This window comes from Balaenoptera acutorostrata, chromosome 7, assembly GCF_949987535.1.
Source record: "Balaenoptera acutorostrata chromosome 7, mBalAcu1.1, whole genome shotgun sequence".
NCBI lineage: Eukaryota > Metazoa > Chordata > Mammalia > Artiodactyla > Balaenopteridae > Balaenoptera > Balaenoptera acutorostrata.
Window position 1 is genome coordinate 18971690 of NC_080070.1, and position 14359 is coordinate 18986048.

Below are 14359 nucleotides of genomic sequence, written 5' to 3' on the forward strand. Positions count from 1 at the left end.
AACCCTTAGAATGAGGTGTGTGCACAAGAGTCTCAAGGCAGCTGTGATGCAGTGAATGATTGCCAGTCCCAAACCCAGGAAAGCCAGCATGGCCCAAAATGTACAGTTAGCTTTTTCAATAATCTTTTTAAAAGCTCTATTTCTGAGGAATAAAATGCGTAAGAATCTGGTTTACTTTAATTTGTGGTCATAACATCTGGTGAGAGTACAGGTTTTAAATTATTTATCATTGCAAAGTAGAACAGCACCTGCTCGTCAAACTCAATAACAGCTAATTAAAATAACAGGGTATTTTTATTTGGAAAGGCTTTGTGGGTAAGAAGTGGACAAGTCAACAGCCTCTTCTCTGTGTTACCATTTCCCCCATGCCCTCTGCAGGGGTACAACATACAAAGGGCATAAGCCATCTTTAAAAATTATCAGTGAACATCAGAGTACATACTACATTTAAGGATGTAAAAGTGTAGTTGCTTGATACAGTGTAGTTGCTTTTATACAGGTTGAAAAGCATTAAGCACACTTTTCCCAATTCTGTCATTCTGCTTCTCTGTCCTTGGTGCCCCAAAATAAAGTTTGAAGCAGAGTAGAAGCCCAATAAAATTTTGTTGAATGAGTGACTGAATGAATGAGCCTGCAGCTCTGAGCTTTGGGGCCACTCCAGATCAAGGCTGAGTTTTTTCTTTTAGTTGCATAAATCCAAAGGAGAGTCCGTTTTCGCCCCAGGTATTATGCATAAAGCCATAGAATCTCATTTTTCAAAATGGAAATCTGCCTTATTGTTTTATTTGTTTTTAAATAAAGTAATACATGATCATTATAAAAAATCAGACAATACTAAAAGCAAAAGGAAAATAAAAATTATCACCAATCCCCCACTCCTGTCACAGATGAAGAAGCCAAGTTCTAAAGCTAAAGGAAGAGGGACTTGCCCAGGGTCTTATATGCCCTTTATCTTCAGATCAAAGCCACGATTTTAGATGCTTAATTTCCAGTTCTGGATATCTGCTTCCTGTACACACCCTGAAATTTCCCAACAAAGTTGGCTGGACCATAAAGCCTGACCTTCACTATTCCCATAAATGATCAGATTTTACAAAATCCTAAAGGGTGAACATGGACTTGCTTAACAAATTCCAGAATAACAGAACTAAAGTGTTCATCTTGAAACATGAAAAGGTAAACTTAGTACAAAATATAAGGAAGTACTTAAGTATTTCTCTTAAAAAAAAAGAAAAGAAAGAAAAGGAATCGAATGAAATACAATATCCCCAAAGAATTAATACAGACAGAAATGTAAGTTAAACAAGTGTATTATAAATTTGTGTGAATTTATTTTAGGTTATTAAGGGTACCTAACTAAGCTTCACTGGGTACATTTTTTTTTAAGATTGACTTTAAAGAGAGACATATCCTTCCACACAAAACAAAAGACTGGAAGGAATGAACCATGTAGATGTGTGGAATATTCTTAGGCAAAATCCTGGTTCTAAAAGAACCTAGTTTATTCCCTGTAATTACAGTATGGGTATAACCACAGTAAGTTAGTTCTATTATTCCTCTCAGGTTGAGTCCCTGTTTCCCAATTCACATAGCAAACAAAGAAGCTGAAGATACTGATCTAGCCTGATGCCCAATTTCCTGTCCCTATTCCTGAGTCCCCCAAGCCCCAATTCTGTTAGGCCTGCCCCTACACTCTGGCCTGGTCTGTTCTCTGATCCTGCTATACTTTGGTTTTCTAGCACACCATGAGGGACATAAAGACAGAAACTATGTCGATTTATATTTCCCCATTTTTTGTCACTGTTCCTAGCACAGCGCTGATGCTGAATAAACATTTGTTGGGAACAGTATTTTATAGACTTTCAGGAGAAACTGAGGTCACATAACACATCATTGGAAAGGATAAGAGGTATGCTCCAGTGGGCCTGGACACCACCTACAAGGCTACAATGTACGCTCAGCAATGGGTGCCCCATACTCTCCCAGGTTCTCCCCACTCCCTGAGTTTTTGTCTCCTTTGACAGTTTCCATTATGTCTTTATGACCTCTCACTCTCTCTCTCTCCACTTGCTTTCATGTCACTATCACTACCATCCATTTTCTGCTTTTGTGCTACCACTGCCACACTGAGTGTGCCCAAACTGACTTCTCTAATAATAATTTTTCTCCCCTTTTGAACAAAGATTGACAATTTCTATCTCCCAATGCCTGGAGGAAATCTCCAATTGGATGTGGTTTCTACCTGAAATTGAACACTCTCCCCATGCCCACCCAAGAATGGAATACTTCACGGTTTCCCTTTCCAGCTCCTCAGACTTACATTCTGTGGGAGAGTCTGAGTTTCTCCATCTCCTGAAAGATTTGCTAATTCTCCCTCTAAAGACGCTCATATTTGATCTTCATTTCCATATTTGCTGCCCTGATTCAGTCCTCATCACCGTGTGTTCAATACTAACTCTTCCAGTACGCCCACACTCTAGCCCACTGTAGATAACGTTCCCCAGTACGCATAGGTCCCCCACTAAGTCTCTGTCTGTCGCCTTTTATATGAAACAGAAACACCCAAGATGTACGAGTCCAACTCATTCTTCCTTAAGCACTTAACAGTTTCTTGCACCGGGATTCTTATTTCCACCTCTGAGTTTTGCAGATGTTACTCCCTCCTCTACATGGCTCCCCTTTTACCCTTTGTCATCACCATTGTTACTCCCTCCATGGCCCTCCACTTCCAGGGAGCTTTTCCTGACTGGTTTCATCACAGGATGATAACTGCCTTTTCTTTTCTTGGTATTAATTTTTAGTTCTGACTATATTGCTCTGTTGTTTCTTACTTGTTTAGCTAATGATAATGGTTAAAAAAAATAGTAGCGTACCATTTATGTGTCAGGTACTAGGCTAGGCCATTTATGTAGTTCAATAATCTTCACAACAACCACAGAAGCTACATAGATATTATGCCTATTTTACAAATAAGGCAGCTGTGGCGTAGTGAGAAGTCACTTGTGCATGGCCACACAGCTCATAAGTGACAGTTGGGATTTGAACCTACAGAGCCCAGGTACCGTTCATGGTACCATGTGCCATATAGCAGCCTACTCTGACCAAGTTAATCAAAGGCAGTAATTTTACCTTCTTCTTTTGAATTCTCCATACAAATAGGTAGATCCTATGCTTCAAATACTTTTTGTTGGGCTTCCCTGGTGGCTTAGTGGTTAAGAGTCTGCCTGCCAGTGCAGGGGATACGGCTTCGAGCCCTCGTCCGGGAAGATCCCACATGCCACGGAGCAGCTAAGCCCGTGCGCCACAACGACTGAGCCCGTGTGCCGCAACTACTGAAGCCCGCGCCTAGAGCCCGTGCTCCGCAACAAGAGAAGCCACTGCAATGAGAAGCCCGCACACCGCAACAAAGAGTAGCCCCCGCTCGCCGCAACTAGAGAAAGCCCACGCGCAGCAACGAAGACCCAACGCAGCCAAAAATAGATAAATAAAATAAATAAATTTTTTTAAAAATTTAAAAAAAAATACTTTTTTGCTGTAAGTGTAAGTTTCTAGTTTTCTGCTACAGGATCACTAAGGGGTCATCTTACTACTATCTTTTCACTTGTGCACTGGAATTACTGAGGCAAAATTGATTTGCTTTTAAGATCATTGTTTAACATTTTTCTTCCTGTGAATGCCTACTCTGCTTTCTCAAAAGAACATCTGAGTTAAGTCACATTAAATGCCACTGTCTTTTGCTCTGAGGCCTAAAGTTTTAAAATATGCATTTATACCCCTTGCCCCACACGTTACTGCTTTATTTCCCCAACCTGCCCTTGTAAGCCACCACAGCAGAGGCCCCACACGGTATAGCAGCTTCCAACTAGACTCAGCATCTCCACAGCACCACACTCTACCGGCTATTAACCCATAGTATGTGAGTTACTGGATTTGGCGGCTTTTCTAACAAGAATAGAAATTTGTCATAAGATCCATCTGGGTCTTATTGCCTTTATTCTTTTAGAGTGAAGACTTCCATTTCCAGAATGGTTTCAACATCCAATATTTGTCATTTTTCTGTCATTTCAATATTGCAAGTGCTTTTAAAACTTTTATCCATACATTGCTTTTGTCATTTAAAAATTCTAATATGAAAGACAATGATTCAGTGCAACTATTTGATTCTTCTCCAATCTCTCTTTTTCTTGATGTTTGTTTGTGCAGAATTTAGAGTCTTAACAGTTAGGAACATTTTCTATAACTGCTTTTGCAAACAGTTCAGTGTGCAATACGTTTGGCCCTTGAGGCTGATGATCTTTGAGGCCTGAAACCAATATTTTGGATAACAGAATAGAGATACCTTTGAACCCAGGTCCTTACCTTTCTGCTTCCAGACGCATCTCTTCCCGCTTTTGCCTCCTAAGTTCTCTGCGACGTTCAAAATCATCCATGGTATGGGTTCAGATTTAGCGAGACCAGATAATGTCTGGATCTAAAGGGGAAGAAGCAGAATCAAGATCATAGATGAGTTGGAGGATTATTTCCCATAGTCGCCTCAGCCCCTCACCATTTTTTCATCCCCTTTTTCTTTACTCTTAAGAAAAACACCTTAGAAGATGAGTGAGGTAGCCAGGAATCAATTTCTGCCTCCCAAGCCAAGCCTTGTCCTTTACGTGTTAAATTCAGTCTCATTCATGTAACTATTAGCGACAAATAAGTAAAATTCCAGGATCACAGTTTAAAAAAAAAAGGGGGAGACAGAGAGGTTTGAAGACTTGAAATATTGCTGGGATCACTTGAGAGCTACTGAATGGTTTTGTTCCTTGTAACCTGCTGAACTACAGAAAGAAGTTATAAAAAAGTGAACAAAGAAAGAGGAAAGGAGAAAAAGTGAAAAAAAAAGAAAAGTGGCAAGAAAAGGAATTTGTAAGAACTAAGAGAAAAGTAAAAGTAAAAGAAAGAAATAATATAAGTATCCAGGCATAATCTGCATATCCTAAAAGAATATTAATATCAGAATGATAATAAATACCACAGCAATAATACCACGAATAAACATAATGCAGCAGCATTTTTAAAAGCAGTTACATATGATCAAACTGTTTTCAGAGCTCAAAAGTAGCAGCTCTTTGTAACCCAACCATTTTATCCTTTCCTACCTCCTCCGTGATAGTTTTAATCCCAGAAAGATCTTCCCTTTCCAGCTCTTCAACTGAGGATTCCGCTTTTCCTGCGTTTCTGTGCCATGGAGTCAAGTATTCCAGAATTCCCCTGCAGCCCCCAAACCCAAAATGACTACCAGAAAAGGGGAAGCGGGCTCTTTTTGTCCTTGCTTTGTTTACAGAGCTGTCAGTGGTTAGTTAAACTCGGCCTGGAATCTGGCATTTAAGGCCTGCTTGAAGATTGTTTCCTGTGTGGAGCGGGAGGCCTCCACTTCCTCTGGAATCCTAGACTCTCTGCTGCACTCAGATCACAAAAAATATTTTCCAGCCCTTTCTGTGCACATGAGACGAGCCATTTGCCCTGCGTAAGAAAATAGGGAGACGTGCAAAACCTGAAGCCATCCCCTAATGGCATCTTTGTGTGAGGGAGTGAAAAGCAAAACTTAAGACTCTGAAGCCTAGTTAAGAAACCTTCTTAAATTGTCAGATTCTTTTATTTTTCAAGCATTTTTCCCCTTAAAAACCCCACAAAAACAAAAATAAAATCTCAGCCAACCAAAACAGAATTATACAACGTTTGAATGTTCCCCCCCCCAACTTCTTATTCCCTAGGGTATTATTTATACTGCTTATAAATCCTTTACAAATTCAAATTTGGGTGTTTATTTGGGGTTTTTTTATTTTACAGTGTTTTTCTATCTTACTCTTAGAAAGAGTACTTTCCAAGTACTTTGTTAGTTATGAAGGAAAGAATCAGTTTTCCTTTTTTAAAAATTATTCCATCAACCATGAAAAAATTTCTTTCTATTTTCCAGTCTGATCTCTCCATAGCTATCAGAATGAAAAAAAAAAAAAAGTGATTTGAGGGTCTCCTGAGAGGCTGTTTGTCTTCCTGGGGTGGGTTCCTGTTCTGGGCGCAGTGCAGGGTGCATGAGGACAGCCCTGGGGGCAGTGGGACCAAACCTCGCTGACTTGAATGCTGGGTGCAGTGAGAGCAAAGGCTTCTCGTTCCTTTCTTCAGTAAAGTCTTTTGTTGTATATAAATCACTTCTGGAATAACTATAGCAACAGCAAACAGAAATAGGAGAAAGAGGTCTGTCTATAAGCAAACAATTTCACTTTTCTTAATTTATCCAAGTAGCCTGAAGAGTAGCCTCTAAGCCTCTGGGTCTCGCTCCAACCTCATTAAGCCGAGGAGTCATGCTGGCTGCTTGGTAGCAGTGGCAGCTGAGTTTCTCAGCCTATACCTCTGGTGCAGGTGCCAATGAGCAGTGAAACAAATATCCCCAAGCAGGCCGAAGATGCACACGGCTGGCAGAGCCCAGCAGCATCTTGGAGCACTCAGGGGAAGTGAAGCTGAGTAACATTGTGTGGCCACTCTGGCCGGCCATCCTCACTGGCTCTCTACCCACGCAAATTCTTTCCCCCTACCCGTTCCCTCCTCCTACTCCTCACCTTTTATTACTTACTCGGGTGTTTTTTTCCTCAACCATAAAGAAACTCTACCTAACCAGTTATTTACTCATGGAATGCTGCTGAGTGTGTATGTGAGGCACTGACAGGGAGAGAGAGGGAGTGAGCGCTATATGAAGCATCTACACAGACGATGCCTTTCTGGGTTCTGCTTGGTGGACATGTGGTGGGTGCACCTGAGGGAGAAGAGAAAGCACATCTGTGTGCCGTGTGGTGTGGGATGACTCTCTGTTGGGGGGGGGGGTGTTGTGTCTGTGAGTGGGAAGATGTGTGTGCTTGTGAAAATGGCTCTCTGTTGGTCTCACACTAGGATGGAGCAGAGGTCTTCCTTAATCCTCACACCCTTCTATCACAGAGCTTCTCTGCACCTCCCTGGCACTGTTCCTAAGTAAGGCGAGCCATGTCTGGGGAGAATTGTAAGTGATTTTCCCCCCTCTTTTGGGAGCAGCAGCTTCCATGGCCTCAGCTAGTAATCTCTCATTTCCTCCCCGACCCCCAGTCAATGCTGAATTCCTTCCAGTAACATTGGATAGGAAACAAACTCTCCATCAACCAAGTGATGAAATGTCAAGGCAGAGAGCTTCTGTAAACAGTAAAGCTCATGAGTGTCACAAGTGGGCAGAGTAGCCTGAAAGAGAAACGCAGGCAAAGGGATGTATGTATCAATGAATGTGACAGATGGGTTCTTGAAAAGTTGTATGAAAATCTAAATGTTTGTGCTGGGGTGATTGTAGTCACGCTATTGAAAGAATCCTGATGTGACTCCTTTTGTCAAAGGAAGAGAGGCGCTTTACAACGGCAGTTGAACAATTACCTTCTGATATACCTGTCTTTTCAATATGGGTTCTCAAATGCCAGATTTTCTTGAAACAGGGCATACCTATGTTACTGCAATTAAGTAATATGTCGATGTTAGAGATTTCAAATCACTTAACACGCTGCCCCTCCTTTGGGTAATGACACCACCAAGCCCGTGGCCCAGCTGAATGGCGCTGTGAGTGGGCCTCCTGGGTCTCACCTCCACGCCAGGACACCCTGAAGCTTCCTCCCTTCCCTATCCTTCTTGCTGCTTTTCCCGCTCAACTTCTTTTGGGGGGAGGGGGAGATACTTATCAATATTTCTTCTGTTATTTCCCTTTTTATTTGTCTCATTCTCTGACACTTTTTTTTTTTTCCTTCTCCATTTCCCTCCTTCTATTGGGAATTAAAGTCTATTTATTAAATCCAATCTAGGATTCTTAAAAAAAAATTGAGTTTAATTTCTGATGTGCATCTTTCGATCAAGAATTCTAACTATTACTATGTTTTACATTCGCAAAGATTTTTTCTTTTTCCTTTATGAGCATGTGGCCCTCACTAGAGTTATTTTCTGTGACAACTTTATAAGGAGACCTACTGTTTCTGCTTTTGTTTGGGACAGGGTTGGTGGCAGGTAAGAAGCCCTCTTAGATGTGTATTTGGGTGTGCATGTGTGGGTGGGTGTGTGTCTGTGTGTATATGTGTGCATGTGTGTATGTGCATGTATGTGTGGGCATGCACATGCACACAGGTGTAAATACAGTCGAGGCAGGAAGTGGTGGCATGCAGGCCAGTACTCTGTTATTGGGGGGAGAAATTTGTAGAGAAAGCTAAGCTCTAGCTATCTTCAAATCATCATAAACTGAATGGTGAATGGGTTGGAGAAAGTCCTTGGGATTTCAGGGCAGTGCCAATATTGGTCTTGGAATGCATCAAGAATAAAATCTATTCTGTCAGGGACCCTGAATAAGTTAATGCAACTTCCAAAAGTAACCAACATTAACTGAATATGTGCTATGTGCTGAGGCATTTTTTTTAAACCATTTAAAAAAAATTAATGGGGTTTATTTCTTAGTTTTAAGTTCAAGGAAATATTGAACAGAAAGTACAGAGTACCCATATATTCCCTCTCCTTTACCCTCGCCCAGTTTTTTCTGTGTTTGCATTGAACTGTGTATTCCCCACCAAAAGATATGTTGAAGTCCTAACCCCCAGCACCTCAGAATGTTACCTTATTTAGAAATAGGGTCTTTGCAATGTGGTCAAGTTAAGATGAGGTTATTAGGATAGCCCTAATCCTGTATGACTGGTGCCCTTATAAAAAGGGGAAATTTGGACATAGAAACAGATATACACAAAGGGAAGATAATGTGGAAACACAGGGAGAATGCCATGAGAATATGGAGAGCCAGGAACACCTGAGGCTACCAGAAGCTGGGGGAGAGTTGTTGAACAGACCCTTCCCTGGGGTCTTCAGAGGGACCCTGCTGACACTTTGATTTCTAGCCTCTGGAACTGTGAGATAATAAGTTTCTGTTCTAAGCCACCCAGTTTGTGGTACTTTGTTACAGCAGCCCTGGCAAACTAATACAGCCTATTATTAAAATCTTGCAGTGGTACATTTGTTACAATTAATGAACCAATATCAATACATTATTATTAATTGAAGTCCATGGATCACATTAAGTTTCACACTTTGTATTGTACATTCTATGGGTTTTGCTAAATGCAAAATGTCAGGTATCCATCATTACAGTATCAGACAGAATAGTTTCACTGCCCTAAACAGTCCCTGTTCTCCTTCTAGGCATCCGTCCCTCCCTCCCCCACTCCAGCCCTTGGCAACCATTGCCTTTTTTAAAACTGTTTCTATAGCTCTGCTTTTTCCAGAATGTTGTGTAGTTGGAATCATAGAGCATGTAGTCTTTTCAGACTGGTTTCTTTCACTTAGCAATATGCATTTACGTTTCCTCCATGTCATTTTGTGGCTTGGTAGCTCTGCTGGGCCATTTAAAAATACGTGTTCTTATTTTATCTACATAATAAACCTGTGAGGTAGCTATTATAATCCCCATTTTAAAGAATTTCAAAGTGTGTGCTCTTAACCACAATAATATTCTTGAACTAACCCACTATTTCCCTCTAGGAATTGTTTTCCCTTTCAGGAAGTAGGTAAGGGTGCCTCCCTCCCCCACCTCCTACTGAGAAATTCTAAGACTACTGTCAGTGATCTCCAGCTTAATTCATTGGATCATTTAAACTCAGGTAAGAAGTGATCTTAAAAATTATTCAGGGGGCTTCCCTGGTGGCGCAGTGGTTGAGAATCTGCCTGCCAATGCAGGGGACAGGGGTTCGAGCCCTGGTCTGGGAAGATCCCACATGCCGCGGAGCAACTGGGCCCGTGAGCCACAATTACTGAGCCTGCGCGTCTGGAGCCTGTGCTCCGCAGCAAGAGAGGCTGTGATAGTGAGAGGCCCGCGCACTGCGATGAAGAGTGGCCCCCGCTCGCCGCAACTAGAGAAAGCCCTCGCACAGAAACGAAGACCCAGCACAGCCATAAATAAAAATAAATAAATAAATTTAAATAGCACTTGGCAAACAAAGAGAGGGAAGAAAAATATAGTTATATATATATAAAAAAGCCCTCAGACCTATGATTCTTCAAAAAAACAAAAAAAAAAAAACAAAAAATTATTCAATCCTCTTCAATTTCAAACCTATTTGGTTTAGTTCAGAGAATTATCATGTCTGGGAGATAATTAAATTAAACCTTGCAAATGTTTATTAAACTTCTGTTATTTTATTGTTACTTCTTTGTAAGATTCTTAAACTAGGATGATCATATCTGGACCGCTTCACTGCATACTTTTCTTTGAAATTTTAGTGCTTCTTCATTTTATACTTTCCTGCTCTTATCCACTGTGCCCTCATCTCCAGCATAAGAATTTCTCTGTTATTGCAAGGAACCCTAGTCTTTCAACACTGATAACTGTTATTAGATCCCTGTTTGACTAGTTATCATTGTATACCCACTGTAAAATTACATGGACCAACTACTTCCATGAAGCCCCACAAAAACATTTATACCATCAATTTTCGATGAGCATTTACTGAGCATTTACTATGTGCCAGGTTCTCTTCTAGGCAATGGAGATATAATGGTGAAGAAGACTGAAAAGGTTCCTGCCTTCCAGGAACTTTTATTTCAGACTTTCTTGCTCTTTGAAACTTCTACCAGGCTGATCATAGCCATCTTCGACCTTGGATCACACCCATCATTTGCTTTCTGGTTTTTGTTCTTGAGATTCAAGGCTTTGTGGGAGAAAGTCAGGGATCATGTTTTGTCTATCCTAAAGGTTTATGTTAACTTCAGTTGGGCCATCACTGCAACTCAGTGATGCCTCTCTTCATCCTGTATGTACAGGGTGATTTCTGGGTATAACACACGCCAGCAGATTCTCCACCTCTGCTCTTCAAATTATCTTCCCTCACCTCAATCCTTAAATTGCCCACTCCACAAACAGTGACCTGGACTCGGACTTAGGAGACATGGGATGACCCTCTCTGAGTCCTTCTTCTCTGTAAAATGAAATGGTTGGACAGGTAACATCCAAGGTTTCATCCTACTCCATGTAATACTACGGTTCTGTATCTGCTCTCCAATCCAGCAAAGATGGATGCATCACACATGGCATGTACATGTTTCCTTCTTTCCACATTTGAATGTTTGGATACCTCTGTGCATTCTCTTCTAAATTTTCTGATTTAGAAAGCATTAACCTTCCTTTCAAGCTGATCATCCCATGGCACCCTAGATAAAAATATTTTATTACCTCTCAAATGTGTCATATAATTTTCTACCTCTGCTCCTTTATTCATACCATTCCATCCATCTGAAGTGAGAGCCCCTATCCTCTTCATCGTCCATATTCTACTCAGTTGTGCATTTCTGGCTCAGATTTCACTGCCTTCATGTCTTTCCTGAGGACTCTAGTTTGGTAGTGATATCTCACTACTTGAATATCCATCATTCATTTTGGTAATTAATAATCTACTGCCTTGCCACTGCTTATTAGTTGTTCTAACTACTACTTAAATATGTTACCTATATTTTACTTTCCACATGCTTTCATTCTTAAGATTCTGTATCTCATGAATAGATACAGTCTTTTAAAAAATCTTTTCACTCTTGGGACATAGCAGACTCTCAGGAATTGCAGCTGATTTGAACCGTTGGATTTTTATTCTCGATTTTACCATTCTGAGAGTGGAAAATGTAACTCAAGCTGATTCATCTCTGTACTTTACTGACTGATCAGTGTTTACAAAGTTAATTAAAGACCTTGGTAATAGACTATATATGAATCTCAAAAATTATATAAACCCACATTTGCAGTAGTGGCAGTAAATCTGGCAGTGTTTTCTTTCTGACTATAGAAAATGAACTTTTGTCTTTTTCAAAAAAAATCAATTTATCAACCTGCTTTGCTCTTTTCTCAGCTAAACTGTTCATTTGGGAATCAAAAACCAAATAAACACATGGATTCTAACGTACCATTTGGACTTAACTTTAGCTCAACCTTCACCACTTTGTTCCAAAAATCTGTGCTACTTAAAAAAAATGCAATCACTGAGACACATGTGTCAAGACCAGCAACATAGAAATAAGAATGAATGGGATCAACCTGAGGAGCTCTGCCTTCTCAAGCTGTTTCTTTTCTCTCATCATTGGAATCTAGAGCTCAGTGCCCTACTAAGAGCAGGTTAACAGGTTATGGCTTGTTTTTTCTTTCCTCCCCTGCTCAGTCTTTTATCATTACTTTTTCTCTATTTGTATTTCTCCATTTGCCAAACAGGAGAACGGAAAGACTTAATGTTACAAAAGTCAATGTCTCTGTGGCCTCTCTTCCACCTTAGGAGGAGCAGGTACTGGGCATGTTAGATTTGTGAAGGAATGGTGTTTGTCTACACTGGTTTCCATACTGGGGAAGACCATGCACTTAGGGATTTTATGTGTCATCTCCAAGTGTTACCACCCATTTGGAACACTTTAAGTTGTTCAAAACCCCATGGCTATCACTGACCCTCCTAAGTAAGAAAAGTAGATTCACCTCTATTTAAAGAAAGGAGACTGAGACAAATAGGACTTTGGTATCAGTTCCTTAACCATGACCAATCAGTGGAAAACCAGGACTGATATTTAGGCCAATCTCTAAGCCAACCTGAAAAGTTTTCTTAGAAGAGCAAGAGTAGTGAAAATTTGGAACACAATTCCTTTGGCACCCTTTTCGAGAGTTTGAAATTCTTTTCCTTGGCAAATTCCAGGAGAATTAGGCCGAAAGACACAGAACAGAACATATCAAATCAGAAAAGGCATGTGGTCACTGCTGCTCTCTTGGTTCCTAAGGAAGAGAAAAAGCATCAAAAGGCGTGGGAGCGAATCCTACCACAGACAGAAATTCTACACCAATCTGTAAGAAATTTCTTACACCCAGGTAAGAAAATAAATGCATAGTTATGCTTAAAGAATGCATAAATGTGCTTTCTAAATGCATGCCTGATAACAGAGGTTAATTCTGATGTCACATCAGGGTGGGATCCTGACCACAATGGAACTATTCGACAATAGGTAGGGCTGCTGAGAAAATGTGAACCCCTATTACTGGAAATAGTCAGGTAGAGGTGAAATAGCCATCTGTTTAGGGCTGTAGTGAAAAGATATTTTTTGAGATTCTCAGGCTGTGCTGCCCAATATGGTTGTCAGTTGTCACATGAGGCAGTTTAAATTTAAATTAATTAAAATTAAATTAGAAATTCAGTGCCTCCGCTTCACCAGCCCCATTGCAAGTGCTCTGTGGCCACATGTGTCTAGTGGCTTCCATGTAAGACCATGCAGAGAACATTTTTGTCATCACAGAAAGCTCTATTGGACAGCCCCCCTGTGAAGCCTTCCAACTCCTAATACAAAATGACTTTACCACGGAAAGTAATGTTATGCAGTTCAGAGACATGAAGATGTGTAAGACATGGTGTCTGTCTTCAAAGACCTTACAATCTCCTAGAGAAGATGGAATACAGTGAGGGGTATGGTACGGGTCAGCCTTTCAAAGCATGGATGTGCTCTTTTAATCCTCTCATTAGTAACTTCTTTGTTCTCCTATGGAGGGTCTTTTGGGTCTGCAATCTTGCTGTTCTGAGCACACTTGCAACTGAGAAAGTGAAATGAATGCTCAGTGAATGCAAAAGAAGCTGAGATACTGTCTGAAGAGAGATCCCACTTCGAATTGCATAACAAGGCCTAAGAGTGGCTTATTTGGAACAAAAGATCAGAGGCCATGGGTCTTTACCAGTTATAGACATGGTACAGAGGTCATTATATTTTACATAACAGTAGTTTTACTTGTGCATGACTCTCTGGCCTTTCAGGTCTACTCGGCTATAAAAATATCAGCAACCCATGAGTCTGCTCTTTGTGATTGGTTTTTCATCTAATATTTCCAATTTAGTGATCAACAAGAAGATCCAGAGCCTTAGCCAGATATCCTGCTAATATAAGACATTAGCAAGGTGACAGAGTTTAGATGGCAGGACGCAAATCCATTTACACTGCTGGGAACAATTCAAAGGTATGTCTTAGAGGTACTTTGTTACTGGCAACATTTTTGCACATGGAGGACATGCTATTACAATCAGGGACTATTTATTCCCTAGTAAGTTATGAAACATCTATTCATCATGATCATCAAATGCATTTATTGTGTTCTGGAATTAGGAAGCGAGTTAGAGACTATCTTCTGGGAGTTTATAATCTAAGATGAAAAGCTTTGAAACCAAACCAAGGGACATTATCCATTATGTCTTTGGACATAATAGATACACAATTTAAACATGTAAATCTGCAAAGAAGTTAAATAATAAATTGAAAAGTGCCTAGACTGCTTCCTCCT

The 14359-nt window shown here is 40.5% G+C and overlaps 1 protein-coding gene across 6 annotated transcripts in view; it reads right to left on the minus strand.

Moving 5' to 3' along the window:
- Window positions 1-14359, minus strand: part of CALD1 (caldesmon 1) — a 182810-nt gene that overhangs the window by 88073 nt on the left and 80378 nt on the right. For all 6 annotated transcript variants that reach the window (XM_057550103.1, XM_057550102.1, XM_057550106.1 and 3 more), the window contains one exon: window positions 4360-4471. In XM_057550103.1, the coding sequence (XP_057406086.1) occupies window positions 4360-4430 (71 nt within the window). In that variant the 5' untranslated portion in view covers window positions 4431-4471. The remainder of the gene's footprint in view (window positions 1-4359; window positions 4472-14359) is intronic.